Source organism: Grampus griseus, assembly GCF_964374135.1.
Source record: "Grampus griseus genome assembly, chromosome: 11".
In the NCBI taxonomy this organism is placed as follows: Eukaryota; Metazoa; Chordata; class Mammalia; order Artiodactyla; family Delphinidae; genus Grampus; species Grampus griseus.
The window spans coordinates 2313571-2335690 of NC_139005.1; the positions used below are offsets into that span (position 1 = coordinate 2313571).

The 22120-nt window shown below is 42.2% G+C and overlaps 1 protein-coding gene and 1 long non-coding RNA gene across 30 annotated transcripts in view; both read right to left on the minus strand.

The window, feature by feature from the left end:
- Positions 1 to 4359, minus strand: part of WNK1 (WNK lysine deficient protein kinase 1) — a 135934-nt gene extending 131575 nt beyond the window's left edge. For 15 of the 28 annotated variants that reach the window (XM_082665249.1, XM_082665269.1, XM_082665267.1 and 12 more), the window contains exon 1: positions 3524 to 4356. In XM_082665249.1, coding sequence (XP_082521375.1) covers positions 3524 to 4288 — 765 coding nt within the window. In that variant the 5' untranslated portion in view covers positions 4289 to 4356. Of the gene's footprint in view, positions 1 to 3523 lie in introns of all 28 variants that reach the window. The other 13 variants (XM_082665251.1, XM_082665257.1, XM_082665254.1 and 10 more) reach the window with 3 other exon arrangements.
- Positions 4360 to 19712: 15353 nt separating this feature from the next.
- LOC309829963 overlaps positions 19713 to 22120 on the minus strand; it is a 114717-nt gene continuing 112309 nt past the window's right edge. For both annotated transcript variants that reach the window (XR_014297446.1, XR_014297447.1), the window contains one exon: positions 19713 to 19975. This is a non-coding gene — a long non-coding RNA (uncharacterized lncRNA). The remainder of the gene's footprint in view (positions 19976 to 22120) is intronic.

Genomic DNA, 22120 nt, shown 5'->3' on the forward strand with positions numbered 1-22120 from the left:
GGATTACTTCAAACAAGTCACCAATCATTCTTTAATTTGCACAGCAGCTACCCTTGAGTTACCTGAATTCTGCCCATACTCCAAAAATCAGTGACTCGGAGAATTTAAAAACAAACAAGAAAAACTCCAAAGACTATTCCCTGAAATTCAGTTCCTGAAACTAAGAGTTACTGCAGGTTCCTAAAAAACAAGAAATGTGGCACAAATTTAAAAAATACAGGTAAGAAAAATCCTCAATGTTCAAATGGGAAGATACAGTTCAATGAATTATTTTAAGAACTATAGCAAAGAAATGTTATGGTTTCTTAACCACAGAACCACATCCAATTTCTGCAGCACTGACAAACTTTTCATAAAACATTAATATCATATACTCATGATGAGATATGAGTCTTAACTTGCAAAAAGCCAGAGAAAAATAGACTATAAGTATTTTGGAGCTTAATCAAAATTTATGATTTGACCTCTCCTTTCAGGTAGGTCTGGAAACAATCTCATCAATATATCAAGTGAACTCAGTATTTAGAAGTAGCATGGGGAGAAAAGTGCTTAGAGTAGAGCAACCATTCTTGAATTTCCATGTTTTCTTCAAGCAAACTATGCTATGTTTCTTTAAAACAAAAAGCAAAGAAGAACCCTTCCTAAAAATGCAACGTAAATTCTGCAAAGTCCAGCAATAACATTTTCTGACCAAGCCAACAGAGAAGTAAAATTAAAGCACAGCCTACCTAATAAAACCAGGTAAAGAAATTTTCATCTTAAAAGATCTGTTATCTCTTAAAATCCTGTGGTATCAAAGTATTACCTACATATTATTTATTAAGAGTCAATATTTGTTTTACTAAGTAACTATGCATATTGTGACTCTAAAAATAAGCTTGATTGAAACAAATTTGACTTGTATACCACACTCACCCATTCTCCACCCCAAAAAGCCTATTTATTTCTCCATTTGAAGTGATAAAATCAACACCCAAATCAGAAGTCTGGAATTTGCCATGGTTACAGGATAGGATTTCTCCAAAAATCTGACAGTAACTTCCACGCCAAAACAGAACAGCTTCATTTGAGATTTACTAATTAACCATCTACTGTATTACAAATGCTTTAACATTTCTCAAATTATTAGAATCCCAACCAGTTTAATTTCCGTTCTTTATCAACCCAAGCAAGTCATTTACCTGCTCTATGACTTCAGGTTCTTTATTTATCAAATAAGCAGCTGGGCAGAATAACCTAAGATCTCTTCCAGTTTTAATACACAAGATTTTTAACTCGACAACTGAACACAATATTTCTCCAGTCCTCCTACAGAAAAATATGCATATTAATAAATATACATTTAGTGAAAAAAAGCTTTCCTTTTTTCCCAGTGATTTAGTAATCCCTTGGCTTGTCCTTCAGTTTAGATCCAAAGACAAAAACCCAAACATTAACCTACTGAATAGGTTATTAGGCAAAAGCTCTGGCCAAAAAATCATAAACACTGTCCAACTACTGCTATAAAGGATCCTGGGGCTAAGATAATCACATTTTAAAAACCAAAATGAAAAATTGTAGAAGTAGGGTCAAATGACATATATGGAAGGTTCCAAACCAGGGTACCAAACAAATGAACTAGGATTCATTTGGTTCTCCAGCCAAACCCTGAACTAACGTAAAAATAATATGGCGACATTATTATATGTAAGGATAGCAGATATTCTTTCGTTTAACCATGACCATGCCTAGGTAGAGAACAAAAATCTAAAAAGTCATCAGTTCTAGGAAAAACTGAGAAGCTTAGACAAAATTCTTATTCTGACATTAGACAAATTGAGGTTTTCTTCCCCACTGTATCATTAGTTTCAGGATAATAAACTATCAGAAAATTCCAAGTGACAAAAAAGGAAAACACACACATTGCATCCATAAGGTGCTCAACATTTACTTGGGTCTAGTCTTAAGAGAGTAAGGTAACTAATTAAGGGGAAAAAAAAACTGTTAAAAAGCACCTATTCAAACATGAAACTATAGAAGAATAAAATCCAGGATCAGTAGCAATAAGCACCTGAGGTACAAAAAAGAAACAGGTGTCCGCCTGTAAACCAAAAGAAATCAGACATAAGTTTTTGAGTATGACTGACCAACCAGAATAAAGTTATAGTTTCACAATTTTTTTTAAAAAAAGGTCTGCCACCTTCCCAACTCTAAAACACTATAAAATTGAGTAGGTTTTATTTCACAGTGCCTTAGAAGTTCTATATCACTAACTATAAAACTTAAGAAATTACATTCCAAAAAAACCTGTCAGTTTTGAAGTTTACTTCCTTCCACATGTTAATTTCCCTTCACACTTGATATGGCCTTGGTCATTTGGAAAGTGACATTCAAAGGGTTAAGTGTTAACATATTAGTTCATGGATAATAGATAAATTCCCAGATCACTCAGGTACTTTCATACCCTAATTCAGCTTGGTCCATTTTCTTGGCAAGAAGAATATGGATACTGGCATTTTTCATGTATAATGTAAGTGGCTTTTTCATTCAGTTCAACTCTGCTTCTTCCAATAATCTATGTATGTTCACTTCCAGGTGAGGACAACATTCAATCAAGCTGCTACAGGTCAAGCAACAAGTAGCCCAAACCCAGCTACTTAAACCTAGAATATCCTTGTCAACCAGGATGACACACCATGAAAATCATTTCATTTACACCATGAAAACCTCCCAGAGAGGTGAAAAAGGAAGCTTTGTGGCTCCTTTGTACTCCTGGGAAAGTCTGGCTTAAAAACTTTTTACAACAAAGTTAAAACAACGATAATGACATTACGACTCTCAAAGCACATATACAATTTTACATAAGCTCCTGTACCACCCACAGTATAGTGAATGGGCTGAAGACATACTAGTTTTAATTAACAACGTCAGATCACTGCTAGCTATCACAAGGTTTATGCACCATTAGGTGAAACTGTATCAACCACTTACTATAACTTTCTAGTCCCAAACTATCCAGAGAAGGAAGCCTTTCTTATAGTTTATTAAATGCTTGTGTGATCACCAACTAAGATATATCCAAAGGAAAGTCAGTCAGGAACAAGGTCGTTCTTAATCTAAAAGGACAGCCTGATCTCAGGAACGGAAACACGCATCTAACACACCAGCAGCTCATCACTGCAGACCCCCTGAGGAGCACAAGGCAAGAAGACTGTACTTTCCTAACTCAAAAACTTCCCCACTAATTCCGTTTCCTGCCAGACGAGTAAAACAATGACGAATAGGCAATGCGTTTGTATCAGGATGACTTTCATCACTCCTCCCTAGGAGCACATCTCTTTGGCTACCAATACTAACTCCTATCCTATCCAAACACCTAGGTGCATGCCCCAAATTCTGGCTTCTCTTCCAAAAGCTGGGCTCCCCCCATTTCGGAGCAAACAATCAGAGAAAGACATGCAAAGGGCGAACTCGGCAAACTGGCCAAACCGAGCCAAATCGGGGATCCAAACCACCGAGAAATAAAGAAGTAGGTGGGGCATACCTGCAGTTCACACCAGGCGACCTCCACGGTGGTTTCGGTGTCCAGACCTTTGTAGACCGTCTTAAAGGAGCCCCTGCCGATCTCGATGTCAAACTTGAGAAAGCGGCCATCATTGGACATTCCCACGGCCTTGGTCTCCAGCTCTTCGATGTCATCCTGCTGCTGGCTCCGTTCCTCCTGGGGTTCCTTGGCGCTGCCGCCGCCGCTGCCACTTCTCGACGACGGGGGCTCCTCTTTGCTCCCCGCGTGGCCGGGCTGGGCAACCTGGCGGTCTCTGCCAGCGCTGCCCGGGGCCGAGGCGGCGGCTGGGCCCGCGGCGACCGGCTCCCCGGGGGCGGCGGCGGCGGCGGCGGCGGCGGGCGGCTGCTGGGCCACATGGGCGGCAGCGGGGGTCAGGGTCTCCTCGCGCTGGGGCTCCGGGGGGCTCCGTTGCGGGACCACCGCGGCCGCGCTCGTCTGGGGCAGCGGGAGCGGGAGGCCGGGCAGCTCCAGCGCCGTGGCGTTGGAGTCGCAGATAACGCTGCGGCGGAAGAAGCGGTGCTCGGTGGTGGTGGTCGCGGCCGCCCCCCGGCTGTCCTTGTCCATGGTGTGGCGGCGACGCCGGTACTCCTCCGTCCTGCCGGCTCCGGCGTCGGCCGCCGCGGCGCCCAGTTTCTCTCCCACCGAGGAGTCCGAACTGGAGCCATTCTTGGGGGGAGGCGCCGGCGGCGAGAGGAACAGGGAGCCCGGCGCGCTGCTCTGCTGGTCGGCGGCGCCGCCAGACATGGTGGGAGCGGGAGCGAGGCGGGCGGCTCGAATTCGCAGAAGAAGTGGGCCGGCCCGGGGCGGCGAGGCTGCGGGCCGACGGCCCCTCACTCAGCACTGACTCGGCGGCCCGAGCGGGAGGCGGGGCCGCGGGCCCGGTTGCGGCGGCCGCTGCGGCTCTCGAGGCGCGCTGGTCGGGGGCGGCGGCGGGGCGGAGGCACGGGGGCTGGCGCCTCACGGCCCGCAGCCATCGTGCGGCAAGCGGCTGCCGGGCGGGCTGGAGCGGCGGGGGCGCGCGGTCATGGGGGCGGCGCGGCGGCCCGCACCGAGTCCAGACGGAGGCGGCCCGGCTGCCCGCCGCCGCCGCGGCACGGGGCGGGCTGGGCCTTGAGGCGGCGGCGCGCGCGGACCCCCGAGCGGCGGCTGCTCGGCGCGGAAGCAGGGGAGGCCGCGCCGGGGCTCGCGGCCAGGCGGGTGGCCGCTCCTCCTCCCCGCCCTGCTGGACGGCCTCACAGGCCGCCCATCGCCCGACGCGAGGGGCCGACGCGCGACGCGGAGGAGCGGCCCCCGGCCCCGGGCCTCGCCGCCCGCCCCGGGCCGGGCGGACCCCGTCCTCTCTGGGCCGGGGCCGGGGGCTGACGGAGGGAGGGCTGGCGTGGGAGGGCCCGAGCCTGCTGCTCCTCCGGGCCGAGGAGGGCCGGGAGAAGAAGGGCAGTCACCCGGTTGGGCACCTTCTGTCACGAAGACGGGTGCAGAGACGCCGCGACAGAAACGCGGCGTCCGCGGGCGAAACTCGGCGCTAAATGGCGCCGGGAGTCTGAAGCCTCCACACAGCCCGCTCGAGCCCCGCCCCCCGCTGCACAGGGCACCCCACCCCCCACCCCGCTCGCGGGGCTCTCGCGCAGGCGTGCCCGCCCCGAGACCCACTGGGACTTGTAGTTGGCGCCTTGAGGAATGAATGGGACAGAGGAGGAAGGCGCCTACAACTCCCGTGATGCCCTGCGATGGCTTAGGCTGATGCCTGACGGGAGCTGTAGTTCTCTCTGAAACCTCCCCTTCTGGAAGGCGGATGGGAGCGTCACCGTGAGTCGCTAAGCCCCATCCTTCAGTGGGCGCTAGCTAGGAAAATCATGACTTAGGCATTAATTGTGTTAGGAAGGAAGGGAGAAGAAAAGGAGAGGGAGGCAGGACAAGGGGAGAGGCTCCCACCATGCTGTGCCGAGGCGAGAGCGAGCTCTTGGGGTTGCCATGGATGGAAAAAGAGCTGCTGTTCCTGTTTAATGTGGAGTGGCGTTGGGGCCGGGGCGTGGGCAGAGAGCCGGGGGAGCTGGACCCCTTTCCTGGGGCGACAGACTTTGTGCATAACATTGATTGGATAGGTTAGGGAACCTCCCTTCCATGGCACTTAAGGCCGCATCCTCGGCTCCAGCCCAGGACAGATATTCTGGCTCTCAAGAAACGGGCCGCCCCACTGCAGTCAAGGGTCACAGCGAACTCCGCCCGGAAAAAGCGCGCAGCACGCGCGGGAGGGGGCGGATTCAAGAAGAGACGGGGTCTAACGTATCTTTGCGTCTTTTACCACAAACTTGAGGGCCGAGTTGACTCGGATGAAACTTAATGTCCGCCTGTTTGCTTGGTGCTTAGTAAAACAGCATCCAGCTTCCTCTAGAGGTGCCTGCATGTACCCGTGTGATTGACACCACGGCTTTGGACGTGCGGCTTTCTCGAAAGCATCCTTGGGCTCCCGGGACCTTTGCTCCTCGCAGCCACTCAAGATGGTGCAGGTGATGAGCACCAGGGGGCGCCCGACGGAGGAGGAAGCCAAACCCAGATGGCGGTTGAAAGTCTAGCCCAACGATAGGAGCGGGAAGTGCTAAAACGTGCGCAACCGCGCCGAGCGCGCGCGCTCCGCTCAGTCTCGGGCCCCCGAGCCCGCTGGGCACCCGCTCGGGAGCGCACGGCCCGTGCGGCCGCACAGGGAGGACAGCGGTTGGAAGCAGGCGGACGTAAGATTCTTTAGCGCTTAGTTTCCTAGCAAATGCCCAAACGGGCTGCATGAGCTCCACTTGGAGAAGTTTGTCTCTGCAATTCATAGCAATTCATCTGATACGTGGAATAGTTACACTACTTCTCAATTTTTTGTTTATCAAAAGCTACCCTTTGAGGTATACAAAAACAGTTTGCTTTAAAACCGATGGCTGTCAGGTTTTATGAAGGTGGAAGATTATGAAACATTTTAAAATGCGAGTTTAGTAGGGGCCACTAGAGTCTTCAAATATTAGAGTTCCATTGTTTTAAAGAATATCCCCTTCACTCGTTTGCTATGGTAACGGCAAATATCATTATGGTATATGTATTAAGTGGTTTGTCTCAACCGTAAACTCGGTGCAAAGCAAGGGGAGAAATGACTTTAAAATACATTTGTATGGTACTTCTTGAGGCAGCTTCTCAGAACTTGCGCAATTGTTGCTTTACTAGGAAAAGCAGTCTACTTTAAAACATGAGACAACTAATTATAAATTGATGAGTTAAAGGGAGATCAGTAAATCACAATGTTCGTGTTTTGCCACCATAAAAAAAATGAGAGTATTTCTGTGTGAATGGTCATTAAAAGCCTTTATTACTACCTGGCCCTGCTTACTGGGCCATGAACCTTTGGCCACACTGCATTGGACACAAGTCCCATGACAACCACCATGCCCTATTGACATGTTATTTCAGCAGGGAACAACTAAATTCATTGTAAATAATTGAATTAACTGTTGACTTAACACTAGGCTTGCCCATGTGACAGCTTTTCCTACTTGGGTTATGTTAGCTTCACCAGGAAAACAGGTACAATGTTAGATTTAAAGCTTAAACTGTTTATGTGAATATTTTACTATGGACACTTATTTGTTCAGCTCCCTTTTCAACACTTACCCACTTGCAGTTAGCATGGTATTTTCTATTACTCATTACTATTATATCCCTAATAGTTCTTTTCCTTTCTCTGTCACTTCAATTATCAAGTAAAGAATTGACCTCTCTGTAACCCATATAAGACATCAAGAGGTAGGAGAAAGAACCCAGGACACCATGGATGCACTAAGCTCAGAGATTTGACTTCCTGGTGGGTAGGTCCATACTAAGAATACAAGTATTTTATTCTCTCTCACCATGTTCTTAATTCACTTTGGTCCTTATTCATTTTATCACGTTGATTCATATTTCTTTCTCGTTCCCATCCATTCACATTTTATGTCTACACGGTCCCTGCCATTGGTAACTGGCCAGCAATGAAAGCCAGAGATACCTTTGATTTAGACAGTGGATGAATACACAAAATCTATTTTATTTTGTATGTGGCATCGTTTATAGGGTAGCACCTTGCAGTGTAGAGAAAAACAATACCATCGTAAGAGAATCCCTCCTTTTTCGTCTCTTTTCCCTCACTTCTCATGCTCTTTTGTCTTGTCTGTGATACTTCTTATTTTACCTCCTTGTTATTTGCAACTCAAGGAAGAAGGGAGAAGCAGACAGTTAAACAATGAAGAATAGATTTTTAAACCTTTTTTAATTATAAATGAAATAAAGGGGGATGAGACTTGCCCTATACCAAAGCAAATTGGAAAACCATAGGATTAAATCTGTATGGTATTGAGATAAGCATAGATAATGGAGAGAATACGGAAACATGTGTATTTAGAGTTCTATGTGTGTATGAGCATCCCATAAACAATAAAGGCGGCGTTTCAAGTCAGTGGGGTAAAGATTAATAAACAGTGCTTGATCAATTAGTTATTAGTTTGAAAAACAAATTAGGTTAGATGTCTACCTCACACCATTTACAAAATTAATATCCACACAGTTTAAAGAGCTATTTTTTTTAAAAAGAGCTGTAAGAATTTTTAAAATATAGGGGAACATGGGATAGGAAAGGACTTCAAAGAACAATCCAAGAGTCATAAAGAAAAACATTTGACTATTATCAAAGTTGACAATTCTGGTCAATAAAGCACAAATGATGAGCTGGCAGAAAAACTTAGAACCTATATAACAAAAGGCTAATAACCAAAATACATAGATAACACCTTAAACCACAGAGAAAAAGACACCTGTATAGAAAAGGGGGGAGAAGACAGGAAAAGACAATTGAGACAGTGGGAAATGCAAATGACTGAAAAAATTCTGGAATCCAGTAACTAGAGAAGTGCAAGCTAAAATAAGATATATATTTTTTCTTCAAAAAAATTAGCAAAATTTTTAAGGGTTTATAATATCAAGTGTTGGCAAGGGTGTGGAGAAGCTCGTGCTATTAATGATAACATAAATTAGTACCACCTTTTCTGAGGGCAGTTTCTTAGTTAAAATGTACAATGTGCATAGCCATTGATCCAGCAGTCTCCCTTTCTGGTACCTACCTGAGAGAAATACTTGCGCATGTGCACGAAAAATGAGAAGGTCCACTACAGCTTTGTAACCAAAAAGTGAAACAATCTGCATGTATGTTGATAAGAAAATAAACTATGGTATACTTAATTTTGACAACACCACGCAGCAGTAGAAGAGCAGGAAGTAAATATATATGTGGTCACATAAAAATAGTAAAAAAACTCAAGTTGCAGAATAATAGGTATTAGATCATATGTTATATTTTTACATTATGTTTCTATATGTATTTAAATGCACAGAGAAAAAGCCTGGGCAATACCCACCAAAATGATATGGGAATCCATACCATCTTCCAGGCCGTAACAAGTTCTCACAAGAAGAGAGTGATCAGCATTACCTAGGAAGCTGTTACAAAACACACCTGCTGGAGCGTTTCACCACCACCACCCCACCCAACCTGGGTGTGTTTTTGGTGAAAGAATTCATTGCAAGCAGACCTGCACTACAATAAAAGTCGTTTTTTAAGTTCTTTAGGAAAAGAAAATGTTAGTAGATGGATTAGTAAATTAGGATTTCAATAGGGAATGAGAAACACTGGAAAAAATAAATTTGTTGGGAAATAGAAAAGCATTCTTTTAAATCACATTAAAATATAAATATCAATTTAAAGAAAATATAATAATAACGTATTGTATATAATTTACCTTTATAAATTTATAAGTTACTTTTATATATAAAAGAAAATGGATAACAGTTACAGCACAAAGGACAGATGGGGTAATGGAAGAATATTATTATAAAGTTCTTAACACTATATGTGAAATGGCATAATATTATTTAAGGGTAAATTATAATAAGTTAAAAATATATACAGTAAACACTAAATCACTAAAATTATAAAACAAAGTTATAATTAATAAGCCAATAGTAGAGATAAAATTGAATCATTAAAAGATACTTAAATCAAAAGAAGGCAGAAAAAAGGGCTTCCCTGGTGACACAGTGGTTGAGAGTCCGCCTGCCAATGCAGGGGGCGCGGGTTCGTGCCCCGGTCCGGGAAGATCCCGTATGCCGCAGAGCAGCTGGGCCCGTGAGCCATGGCCACTCAGCCTGTGCTCCGCAACGGGAGAGGCCACAACAGTGAGAGGCCTGCGTACCGCCCAAAAAAAAAAAAAGAAAAAATTACAGTGTACTATCTCTCATGAACATGATACAAACATCCTGAACAAAATTTTAGTAAATAAAAACCAGTGATATTTTTTTAAAAAGGATAATATATCATGTTCAAGTTGGGTTTATCTCAAGATATAATAATAAACATAATATTAATACAAAAATAATCAGTGTGATTGGCCGTATCAGCAAACAAACAAAAAGATCATATGATCATCTCAATAGATGCATAAAGATCACTTGACAAAACTCAACAATTATTCATTATTTAAAAACTCCTTCCACTGACTATAAATAAAAGGGAACTTTTTCAGTGTGATAAAGTTCATCTGCAAGAAACCTAGAGCTAACATCATGCTAAATGGTGGAAAGCAAATGCTTTCTCTCTAAGATGGCAGACAAGTAAGAATATTCACTCCCACTACTTTATATAACACGGTACTGGCTGTCCTGCTCAATGTAACAAGAGAGGATAAAAGATGAGAGGCATGCAGACTATGAAGAAAGAAGTAAAAGTGCCTTTATTCACAGATAGCCAAAAAAAAAATAGCACTGCTAGAACTAGGAAGTGATTTAACAAGGACACTGGATACAAGGTCAATATACAAAAATCAACTGCATTTCTACATACAAGCAATGGACAATCTAAAATTAAAAATTTTTAAATATATCGCTTGGCTTTCAGACTTCAGCAAGTTTCCAGTGACTGTCCCCTCACAGAAACATCAATTTGAACGAATATCCGCATGCAAAAATACCTTCACAAGAGCTAAGGATTCCAGGTGGGGATTAGAGCACCTGGGTGGAGCAAGAAGTAAGAAAAGATGCATTGAGGAGGGAAGGAAAGACAGTTTCACATTATCTCTGTCACCCCTTCCCCAACCCCAGGCAGCCCAGTGTGAAGAGAGACACCCTCCCAGTGGGAGAAAGAGAATGAAATGAACACTTGAGCTTACTAAAGCCCCAGGACCAGGCCTACCCCAATGCCAGACCGACCCCTGTGGCCCCAAGCTCCAGCAGAACCAGAGCCCCAGCCTGCCCCAGCAGACCTCAGCACTGGGCCAGCCCCCATGGGGCCAGGCTTGATGCCTAATATTACAGTCCTAGATACCAGGCCTGCCTCTGTGGACTCAGGTCTTCAGCCTACCACCACAGCCTTAGGTACCAGACCCGCCCCACAGATCCAAGTGCCAAGCTCAACCCAGTGGACTTAGGCTTCAGGCCCACCCCATGATGGACTGAGGCACTAGGCCTGCCCACCTGTTGACCCAGGCACCAGACTTGCTTGCTGAAGGGCTCCAGAGCAAGCCTGGAGATAACCAACAGATGTGCAATCCAGAATCCCTGGATGGGCTGCCTGGTGAAGGGCTTTCCCTGTCGAAATCAGTCTGTAAAGACTAGAAGAGGTGCCTGCTTCTTCAGGTGTACATACATCAACACGAGGCCACAAGGATCACAAATAATCAAGTAAACATGCTAGCACCACAGGAAAATAATAGAGCTCCAATGACTGATCCCAAAGTAACGGAGATCTATGAACGGTTCGACCCAAAATTGAGAATAATCCTCTTAAATTCAGTGAAAGACAAGAAAATACAAACAACTAAATGAAACTAGTGATTTCCTGGGTATGACACCAAAAGCACAAGCAACAAAAGCAAAAATAAACAAGTGGGGCTACATCAAACTAAGAAGCTTCCGCAATGCAAAGAAAATAATCAAAAAAATGAAAAGGCAACCTACAGAATGGGAGAAAATTTTTGCAAACCATAGAGCTGATAAGGAATTAATATCTAAAATATGTAAGGAACTCATACAACTCGACAGCAAAAAAACAAATAACCTGATTTAAGAATGAGCAAAGGACCTGAATAGATATTTTTCAGAAGAAGACATCTAAATGGCCAACAGGTATATGAAAAAGTGCTGTGTCACTAATCATCAAGGAAATGCAAGTCAAAACCTCAGTGAGATAACACCTCACACCAGTTAGAATGACTGTCACCAAAAAGACAAGAAATAAGTGTTGGCAAGGATGTGGAGAAAAGGGGACCCTTGTGCATTGTTGGTGGGAACGTCACTTAGTGCAGCCACTATGGAAAACAGCATGGAGGTTCCTCAAGAAAGTAAAAATAGAACTACTATATGATCCAGCAGTTCTACCTCTGGGTATTTATTTGAAGGAAATGAAAACACTAACTCGGAAAGATATGTGCACTCCCATGTTCGTAGTAGCATTATTTACAGTAGCCAAGACATGGAAGCAACCTAAGTGTCCATCAATGGATGAATGGATAAAGAAGATGAGGTATATGTACAAAATGGAATATTATTCAGCCATGAGGTAAAAGAAAATCCTGCCATTTGTGGCAACATGGATGAACCTTGAAAACATTATGCTAAGTGAAATAAGCCACACAGAGAAAGACAAATACTATATGATCTCACTTACATATGGAATCTGGGGGAAAAAAAAATGATTGAATTCATAGAAGCAAAGAATAAGAATGGGGGGACAGTGGCAGTGGGGGAAACAAGGAGATGTTGGTCAAAGGGTACAAAACTGCAGTTATGTAGGATGATTAAGTCCAGAGATCTAATTATAGGCATGATGACTATACCTAATAATACTGTATTGAACACTGAAAATATGCTAAGAGAGTAGATTTCAGGCAAACTCATCACATCCAAAAATGTAATTATCTGAGAAGATGATATGTTAATTAGCTTTACTATACTAATAATTTCATTATGGATATATATATCAAATCATCAAAAATATATACAATTTTTATTTTTAAAAATATAAATAAATTTAATGTTAATTAAAATAGTGTCAAGAACATACTATACTTAGGAATAAATTTAGCAAACTATGCACAAGATTTATATACTAAAAGCCACAAAATATTACTGAGAGAAATTAAAGACAAATAAATGGGAAGATATATCCTGTTTTCGATCAGAACACTCAATAGTGTTAAGATGTCAGTTCTCCCAAAATTGATCTGTAGATTCAATGCAACCTCAATCAAAATCCCAGCAGACTTTTTAAAAATGAAAATTGACAGGGACTTCCCTGGTGGTCCAGCAGTAAAGAATCTGCCTTCCAATGCAGGGGACGCAGGTTCAATCCCTGGTGGGGAACTAAGATCCCACATGCCGTGGGGCAAGTAAGCCCACACGCCACAACTACTGAGCTCATGTGCCTCAACAAGAGAGCCTGCATGCTGCAAACTACAGAGCCCGTGTGCTCTGGAGCCTGCGCCACAACTAGAGAGAAGCCAGCATGCCACAAAACGGCCCATGGCCGCAACGAAAGACCCCGCGTGCCGCAACTAAGACCCAACGCAGCCAAAAAAGAAAAGAAAACTGCTCTGATTTTTTCAATACCTACGTGTAAAAGAGACTAGGAAAATACAGCCACCGTAATACTTTAAGACAGTATATAATGGGACTTCCCTGGTGGCACAGTGGTTGAGAGCCTGCCTGCTGATGCAGGGGACACGGGTTCGTGCCCCGGTCCAGGAAGATCCCACATGCCGCGGAGCGGCTGGGCCCATGAGCCATGGTCGCTGGGCCTGCGCGTCCGGAGGCCACAACAGTGAGAGGCCCGCATACCGCCAAAAAAAAAAAAAAAGACAGTATATAATGGAGGAGTCTAAAAAAAAAAAAATTGACAGACTGATTCTAAATTTACACAGAAATAAAAGGACCTGATATAGCAGAAACAATTTTGAAAAAGAACAAAGTTGAAAGACTTATACTACCTGATTTCAAGACTCACTGTAAAGCTGCAGTCATCAAAACAGTGTGGTCCTGACTTAAAGATTGACAAATGATCAGCTGATCAGAATAGTGAGTGCCAAAATACAAATAGACAAAGGTGCCAAGGTAATTCAAAGGAGAAAGGGTAGCCTTTACAACAAATAATGCTGGAACAATTGGGTGGCAAGTCCTTTCCTCATATAGTACATAAAACTTTACTTGAGTTGGGTCATACACTTAAATATAAGAGTTAAAACTGTAAAACTTCCAGAAGAAAACGTAGGAGAAAATCATTGTGATCTTGGGTTAGGCAAAGAATTTTTGGACACAAAATGCACATAAAGAAAAAATTATTAAACTGGACTTCATAAAAATTTTTTTAATTTGTTTTTTAAAAGAAATGTTATAAAAATGAAAAGGCCACAGAATAAATATTGCAAAACAAATATCTGGAAAAATATTTGTAAACAAAATATGTAGGGAACTCTTACAACTCAACATTAAGATAAATAGTGCAATTTTTAAAAAGTGTGCAAAAGATTTGAACAGATACTTTACCAAAGAAGATAAATGGATGACAAATAGGCACATGAACAGATGTATTGCATCATAATTAGTCATTGATGTAGTGAAAATTAAAACCACAGTGTAATATTACCACATACTTACTAGAATGACTAAAGGAGACAGAGAATACCAAGTGTTGACAAGGATGCAGAGCACCTGGTTCTATCACACGTTGCTGATGGGAATACAGTGGTACAGCCAGTTTGGAAAATAGTGTGACTTTCTAATAAAGTTGAACATACACTTACCATATAATCCAACAAATCCACTGCTAGGTATTTCCCAAGAGAAATGGAAATGTATGTCCACACAAAGACATTTCAGAGTAATTTTATTTGTGATAGCCAAAAACTGGAACTATACCAAATACCTGTCAAAAGGTAATGAATGGGTAAGTAAACTGTGGTATTTCCATGTAATGGAATGCTACTGAACAATACAAAGAAACAAACTACTGATATGTACAATAATATGGATGAATCTCAAGAGCATTATGCTAGCTGAAAGAAGCCAGACACAAAAGAGTACAGATTTCATTTATATGTCAATCTAGAAAAGGCAAAATTATAGAAACAGATCTGTTCCTGGGTTGGGGGGGTGGGAGGAGGGATGGGGATTGACTGCAAAGGAGCACGAGGGAACTTTTTTTCTTTCTTTTTTTTCTTTTTGGCTGCACTGTGGGGCATTCTGGATCTTAGCTCCCCGACCAGGGATGGAACCCGTGCCCCCTGCAGTGGAAGCACAGAGTCTTAACTGCTGGGCCGCCAGGGAAGTCCCTTGAGGGAACATTTTGAGTGAAGGAAATGTTTTCTGTCTTGATTTTAGTTGTGGTTACGTGACTGTATTCATTCAAAACTCATTGAACAGTACACTTTAAATGGGTGAATTTTAATTGTACATAGATTACATTGCAATAAAGCAGATTTTTAAAATGGCATATAATTCTACCAAAATTAGTCATTTATGATCAAGGAAAATTATATGTGCTACTTTAACATTCATAATTTTATATGTAGTGTTAACTTTCTGACTCTTAAGATGATGATTTTACTGAACATATGTTGCTTAATTAATCTCCACAGTCAGATTTACTCTGTAACTAGAAAGAGTATTCAGCAACAGCAGTAACAGCAGCAATAATATTTCATCTTCCAAATGTCCGTATGTGTTTAGACCAATTGAAGACATTGTAAATTTGCTGTCTTAGAATAGCTGAGAATTAGGTAAAGAGCTCCAAGTTCTACACTGAGTAGTGATCTAGAGTAGACAGAAGTATACATTATTTTAAGACAATACTAAGAGTCCTTAAATAGTAGTCTCATTTTTCTCCAACTTAATCACAAAGCTCATAAAATTATACACAATACAAGGAAACAATCGGGGCAGGTGATGAAGGAAGAGGAACCCGGGCCATCTAGGGCTGTAGTGATGAGACTAGCAGAGCCGGGCCCTTCGCTGAACTGAATTCATAATCGGTTGGTTTTCCTTTGTCAGAGTGGCAAGTTACTTCAACCTACTCCCTTTGGGACTTCTGGTGGTTCCTTTATAATTTCTCTAGGAAAATCCTGAACTGATTACTTCTTTCCCCCTCCACTACTTTCACCCTCTCCTAAAATACTTCTCAATTTCTTTTGTGTGACTCTCTAGACCACTGGAGAGGAAGCATGTCTGATTTCACATTTTATATGCAGTATGATTTTAATTCTTGAATAAGAGTGCTAAACACTAACACAAGTCACGATGCTAATAAGAGCCAGGTTAGGGATGTGCGTGCGGAATCTAGGTCTGGAACGCAGGGGTTCCCTACAGAAAGACAAGGCGGTGCTGCCTCACAGCTTAGTGCACCTTGGGAGCAGCTTGTCACAGTAGGCCTTTCCAACTGCCAGGCTGACGTCAGCTCTCCATCCATGCATCTCTGCAGCTCATATCCCCGAGCTTCAACAGAGGTATTAAGCTATGACAGAATAGGATTGGGGAATCTTATCGCTTATCTCTGCCTGTAACAAACCAGGACAGATTGCAGTGCTGGATCAGCTACCCAAGAATCAGGACGTAAGGGCTAGACCTTGGTTAGAAAAAATAGTCACAGGTAGTCATCAGAAGGGGCCCAAAAGGCTGAACCCTGCCCAAAGAGAAATTTAAAGCCCTTGTAGAGACTTAGCCCCTATCTTATTGCCAAATAAACTTTGGTTCAATTTTTTTAATAAATGGGAAGAAAATCTTACCTCTGCAGATTCCTGTGACACACGGTTATTACCTAAAGACAGACAACATCCCAAAAAAGACTGACTAAGATGTTTTCAAGTGGACAGGTCCTCTCAAGAAGCATCTTCTGGTCATCAAATTACATGAACGGAACATCATGTAAGGACTTCTGGAAAAACCTGTCAGCTTCCTATGGGGATTGTTATTGACTTTTCCACATGTTTAAGCCTTTTTTCCACATCTGATGTAGGCCTTCTGTAAACAAGGTCTGTGCCTCATAACAACTGTGTCCTCTGCAATACCTGGGAAGGGGCCCTGGTCATAGCAGATGTCAACCATGTGATTAATTTAAAACGTTAAATTTAACTCTGTGTATCCAAGATCACCACCCCCCCACCACACACACACACACATTCATACACACACACAACAAACTAGGTCTATAATAAATTCTGCTCATCAGAACAGCAAAAGACATACTTTAAAAGTTACATTATTTTGGGCTTCCCTGGGGGCGCAGTGGTTGAGAGTCCGCCTGCCGATGCAGGGGACATGGGTTCATGCCCCGGTCTGGGAAGATCCCACATGCCGCGGAGCGGCTGGGCCCGTGAGCCATGGCCGCTGAGCCTGCGCGTCTGGAGCCTGTGCTCCACAACGGGAGAGGCCACAACAGTGAGAAAGGCCCGCGTACTGCAAAAAAAAAGAAAAAAATTACATTATTTTATCTCTATAAAGGCCAGAAAACCATTATATTTGTTAACTCTTTAAAAACTAACCTTCATTGTTTTATTCTTCCAGGAGTATACATTTTATTTTTAGAAAATTTACAAAATAGAGATAGGCAAAAAAAAAAAAAAATAATGTGTAAAAACCACTCATAATTCTACCACAGAGAGATAACCTCATTAACATTTTGATATATTTCCTTCCGATATTTTTCTATGCTTTTACATTTTTTTTTAAGAAGATGTTGGGGGTAGGAGTTTTTAGTAATTTATTTATTTATTTTTGCTGTGTTGGGTCTTCGTTTCTGTGCGAGGGCTTTCTCTAGTTGCGGCAGGCGGGGGCCACTCTTCATCGCGGTGCGCGGGCCTCTCACTATCGCGGCCTCTCGTCGCGGAGCACAGGCTCCAGACGCGCAGGCTCAGTAGTCGTGGCTCACGGGCCCAGTTGCTCCGCGGCATGTGGGATCTTCCCAGACCAGGGCTCGAACTGGTGTCCCCTGCATTGGCAGGCAGATTCTCAACCACTGCGCCACCGGGGAAGCCCCGCTTTTACTTTTATGTACGTTTCTTCCTTTCTTTTTTTTACTTCCTTTCTTTTTTTTACTTCATGTTTTATTTTTTAACCTAACACTATAATCATATTTCCATCAAAATTATCACTAATTTTTAAATATACAATATTATTTTAAGTGACAGCATAATCTTTCATCACATGGCTGAACTAAAACTTATTTAAACACTACTTCAGTTGGGACTTTTAAGTTGTTACTAATATTTCACTACTAGATACAAGATGCTTGTGGAAGATCTGTCGCTATCCCCAGGTCTATGAGTGGAAGTTATGTGCAGTGGGGAATAGAGAAAGGGTAAAAATGTGAGCTGACTCCACTATGACAGAGACATCCTTCTTCTCTTCCAAGCCTAGCACATCAACAGACTTCCCTTAAGAAAGATCTTTTAAATTATCATTATTTAAATACTAAATATAGGACATAGAGCTTCAATTTCTTTACCTCTGCATCCCAGCGTGGCTCACCCAGTCATCCAATTTGCCCTAACTCATCTTTATATTCATTCCTCCTTTCCAAAAATTGGTTTCTGTCTTCACTAATACTAATGATAGTTCACTTCATGAGAAGAACACTTCAAACTTTATGCAGTCCGATAGTCCTGCTGCGTTGTAATCACATGTAGAAAATACACAGTTAGACTGGATATTATCACCAGCGCGTTCTCTTGAGGAGCTGGGGGGAGGACCAAAACGAACTTCTTAATGAGATTCTGTTTGTCGGTACAAGCTTGTATTAGAGCCTTTAATTCTTACTGTTAGAGGCTCTGTAATGAGCCCGATTAGAAGCAGTTCAGTTAAGAGATGTTAACTCGACTTATTTCCGTGATCATTTTGAAATATATACAAATACCAAATCACTACGTTGGACACCTGAAACTGATATAATGTTGTATGTCAATTATACCTTAACTAAAAAAGAACAAGGAAGAAGAGAGATATTTCAGTAAAGGAGGAGAGATAATGTGACAAAAACAACACAGACTGGCAGGTTAAGTCCCTCAAACTAACATTTTTTTTTTCCTGTGATCACTGAGAATAACAAGAGTTGACAATGGGGAAAAAGTGGGGAAGGAAATAAGTAGGAAATCGTGACAAATAGACATGAGAGCCAAGCTCCATTTAAAGGTCAATAAATCCATTTAGATATTACGATACCTGTCAGTTTCTAACACACTATAATCTTTTAGTATTTATTATTAACCAGAGTTTTTTTTTTTTAAAGGCCTTTCTTTATTTTTTTTTTCAGGTAAAAATAAGGCACCAGGGACAGTCAATGTTGTGTCGAATAAAGTCTGACCTGCTTAATCCTGACAAGAGTCCACTGCACAGTTAAAAATTGACAGTAGTCGCCGAACTCGCAGTGGCAATTTGAGTGACTGAATCTAAACGAGGCCAGCAGTCCTAATGCTCACATTTAACTTAGGATTAAACAGTTTTCTAGCTGGGTTTGCATGTCTGTGTTTGAAAGGTGATGCAATGACGTACTCAACCTGGTTATTTTACTGTAGTTTTAATTCTTAAAATGTGTTCATTGGTCTTTAATGGTTATTGTTCACGACAGATCCACTCTAATAGCATCCTGTATTTTCCTAGTATCTTTCAAACTAAAAGCTTTTCACATAGTCGTACCCTTATTTTCATTTTCCCACACTCCCTCTGAGGAAGGGAGGGGGATGGGATAAAACAGGTGGGAAAACAAAGACACAGAAAGGGAAGCGTGTGGCCCTGGTCACCCAGCCAGTGACTAAACTAGACCAGTGGGTTCTCTTACATCCAAAGTATAATGTCCAGCTAGACCAAGGCATTGGATCTTACGGATGTCTTCCCCCTCGTATTTGCTGGTGAGAAAGAAATTTCCTATCTGAAAGTATACCTTTCTGGGCAAATAGCGAGTGCTAAGGGTGCTCTTTCGTTCTCTTCATGTTCCAGATATGCAATCTGGAACCAGGGCAGAAATCCTGAGAGAGGAAACTAAATTTGCAGATGACGATCCAAGAGTTTTCCTTACACTGAATTTGGGATATATTTTATTTATTTATTTATTTTTTTATTTTTGGCTGCATTGGGTCTTTGTTGCTGTGTGTAGGCTTTCTCTCGTTGAGGCGAGCGGGGGCTACTCTTCGTTGCGGTGTGCTGGCCTCTCACTGCAGTGGCCTCTCCTGTTGGGGAGCACGGGCTCTAGGTGCACGGGCTTCAGTAGTTGTGGCACATGGGCTCAGTAGTTGGGGCACACAGGCCCAGCCGCTCCGTAGCATGTCGGATCTTCCCGGACCAGGGATCGAGCCCATGTCCCCTGCATTGACAGGTGGATTCTTAACCACTGCGCTGCCAGGGAAGTCCAAGAATTTGGGATTTTTAAAACACAAAGCTGTATAAGCACATGTATTCTCTAGACAAACTAACTGGGTGTCTCCAAAGGGCAGACTGGGAGAAGTTACAAGGAGACATATTTTAGCTTAATGTAAGCAAGAATTAATGCAATTAATGTAATCAAGAATTAATATAAGCACTCACACTTTTTGATTTCAAAAACATACTACAAAGCTACAGCAATCAAGGTAAGGTGGTACTGGGATACAGATAAACAGATAAACAGATCAATGGAATAGAATTGAGAGTCTAGAAATAATCCCTCACATTTGTGATAAGTTGACAACAAGAATGCCAAGACCACTCCATGGAAAAAAATAGTCTTTTCAGCAAATGGTGCTGGGACAACTGGATAGCCACAGACAAAAAAAAAGAAAGTGAATACGTACTTCATACCATACACAAAAATTAACTCAAAATGAATCATAGATCCAAATGTAAGGGCAAAACCTATAAAACACCTAGAAGAAAACCTAGGAGTGAATCTTTGTGAGCTTTAGCTAGGCTATGGTTTCTTAGATATGACACCAAAAGCACAAGCAACAACAACAAAAAATAGATTCACTGGACTTCACTGTTGTTAGGAATGTAAAGCAGTGCAGCTGCTTTGGAAAACAGTCTGGCACTTCCTCAAAAGGTTAAACACAGGATTACCATGCAATTCCAGCAAATCCAGCTGGAATTATGCTATTTATATATTTGATAAATGGAGATAAGAGGATAAAAAAGCTTAGGAAAATTCCACTCCAAAGTACATACCCAAGAGAAATAAAATATGTCCAAACAAAAAATTGTACATGAATGTTCATAGCAGCATTATTCATAATAGCCAAAAAGTGGAAACAACTCAAATGTCCATCAACCAATGAATGGATAAATAAATTGTGGTATATCCATACAATGGAATATAATTCGGGCATGAAAATGAATGAAGTACTAACACATGCTACAACATGGATGGACTTTGAAAACACTGTGAATAATCTGCTGTTAATCCCATCCAGTATACTCATTATCTCAGACATTACAGTTTTTATTTCTAGAAGTTGATTTTGGGTCTTTTAAAAATATCTTCCACATCTCTACTTAATGTAGTCAATCCTTCCTTGAGCCTCTGAAGCTAGGGAACAGTTATAATAGCTGTTTTAATGTCTTTGCCTGCTAATTCTAATATCTGCGTCAGTTCTGAGTCAGTTTGTTTACTTTCCTCATTACGGGTCATATTTCCCAGTAAGCCCAGTAAATTTTCATTGATTGCATTCACTGTGAATTTGCCTTGCTGAGTGCTGGATATTTTTGTAGTCCCAATTCTCGAGTTTGTTCTGGGGCACAGTTGTTTGGAAACAATTTGATCCTTTCAAGTCTTTTTTTTTTTTTTTTTTTTTTTAATTTGTTAGGCAGGACCAGGGCAGCATTTAGTCGAGAGCCAATTTTGCCCCACAACTGAGGCAAAATCCTTCTGAGTACTTTGCCTAATGACTTGTGAATTATAAGATTTCCAATCTGGCTAGCGGGAACAGGCACTATTCAGGCCCTGTATGAGTTCTTGTTACTGTTCACGTAATACTTGCAGGTGGCTCTTTCCCTGACCTCGAACAGTTTCCTCACATTCATGTGCTGGTGAGGGGGACCCTCTGAAGATCTCTAGATTTTTGTTGTTGTCATTTTTCTGTCTCTGTGTAGCTCTCTCCTATCTGGTATTCTGTCTTGCAAACTCTAGCTGTCTTGGTCTCTCTGGACTCTAGCTTCAGCTCCTCACCTCAGGGAATCTTCGAGGCTCTACCCAGATTCCACCTTTCCATGCCACCATCTGGAAAATCTCTCAAGGCAGTAGGCTGGGCACTCACAGGGCTTACCTCATTTGTTCCCCATTTCATCAGGCCTGATGTCCAATATCTCGAAAATGGCTATTTAAAAAAAATATTTTGTCTAGATTTTTAGTTGTTTCTGGTGGGTGGGTAAATTTGGCCCCTTTTACTCCATCTTGATAGGAAGTGGAAGTCCAAGCTCATGCTAAATTTAGCAAAAAAGTAGAATTAACTGGTTCACAAAACCACAGAAAGGAAGAAAGTATACTGGCCTTAAAGTTGACTGGATTTA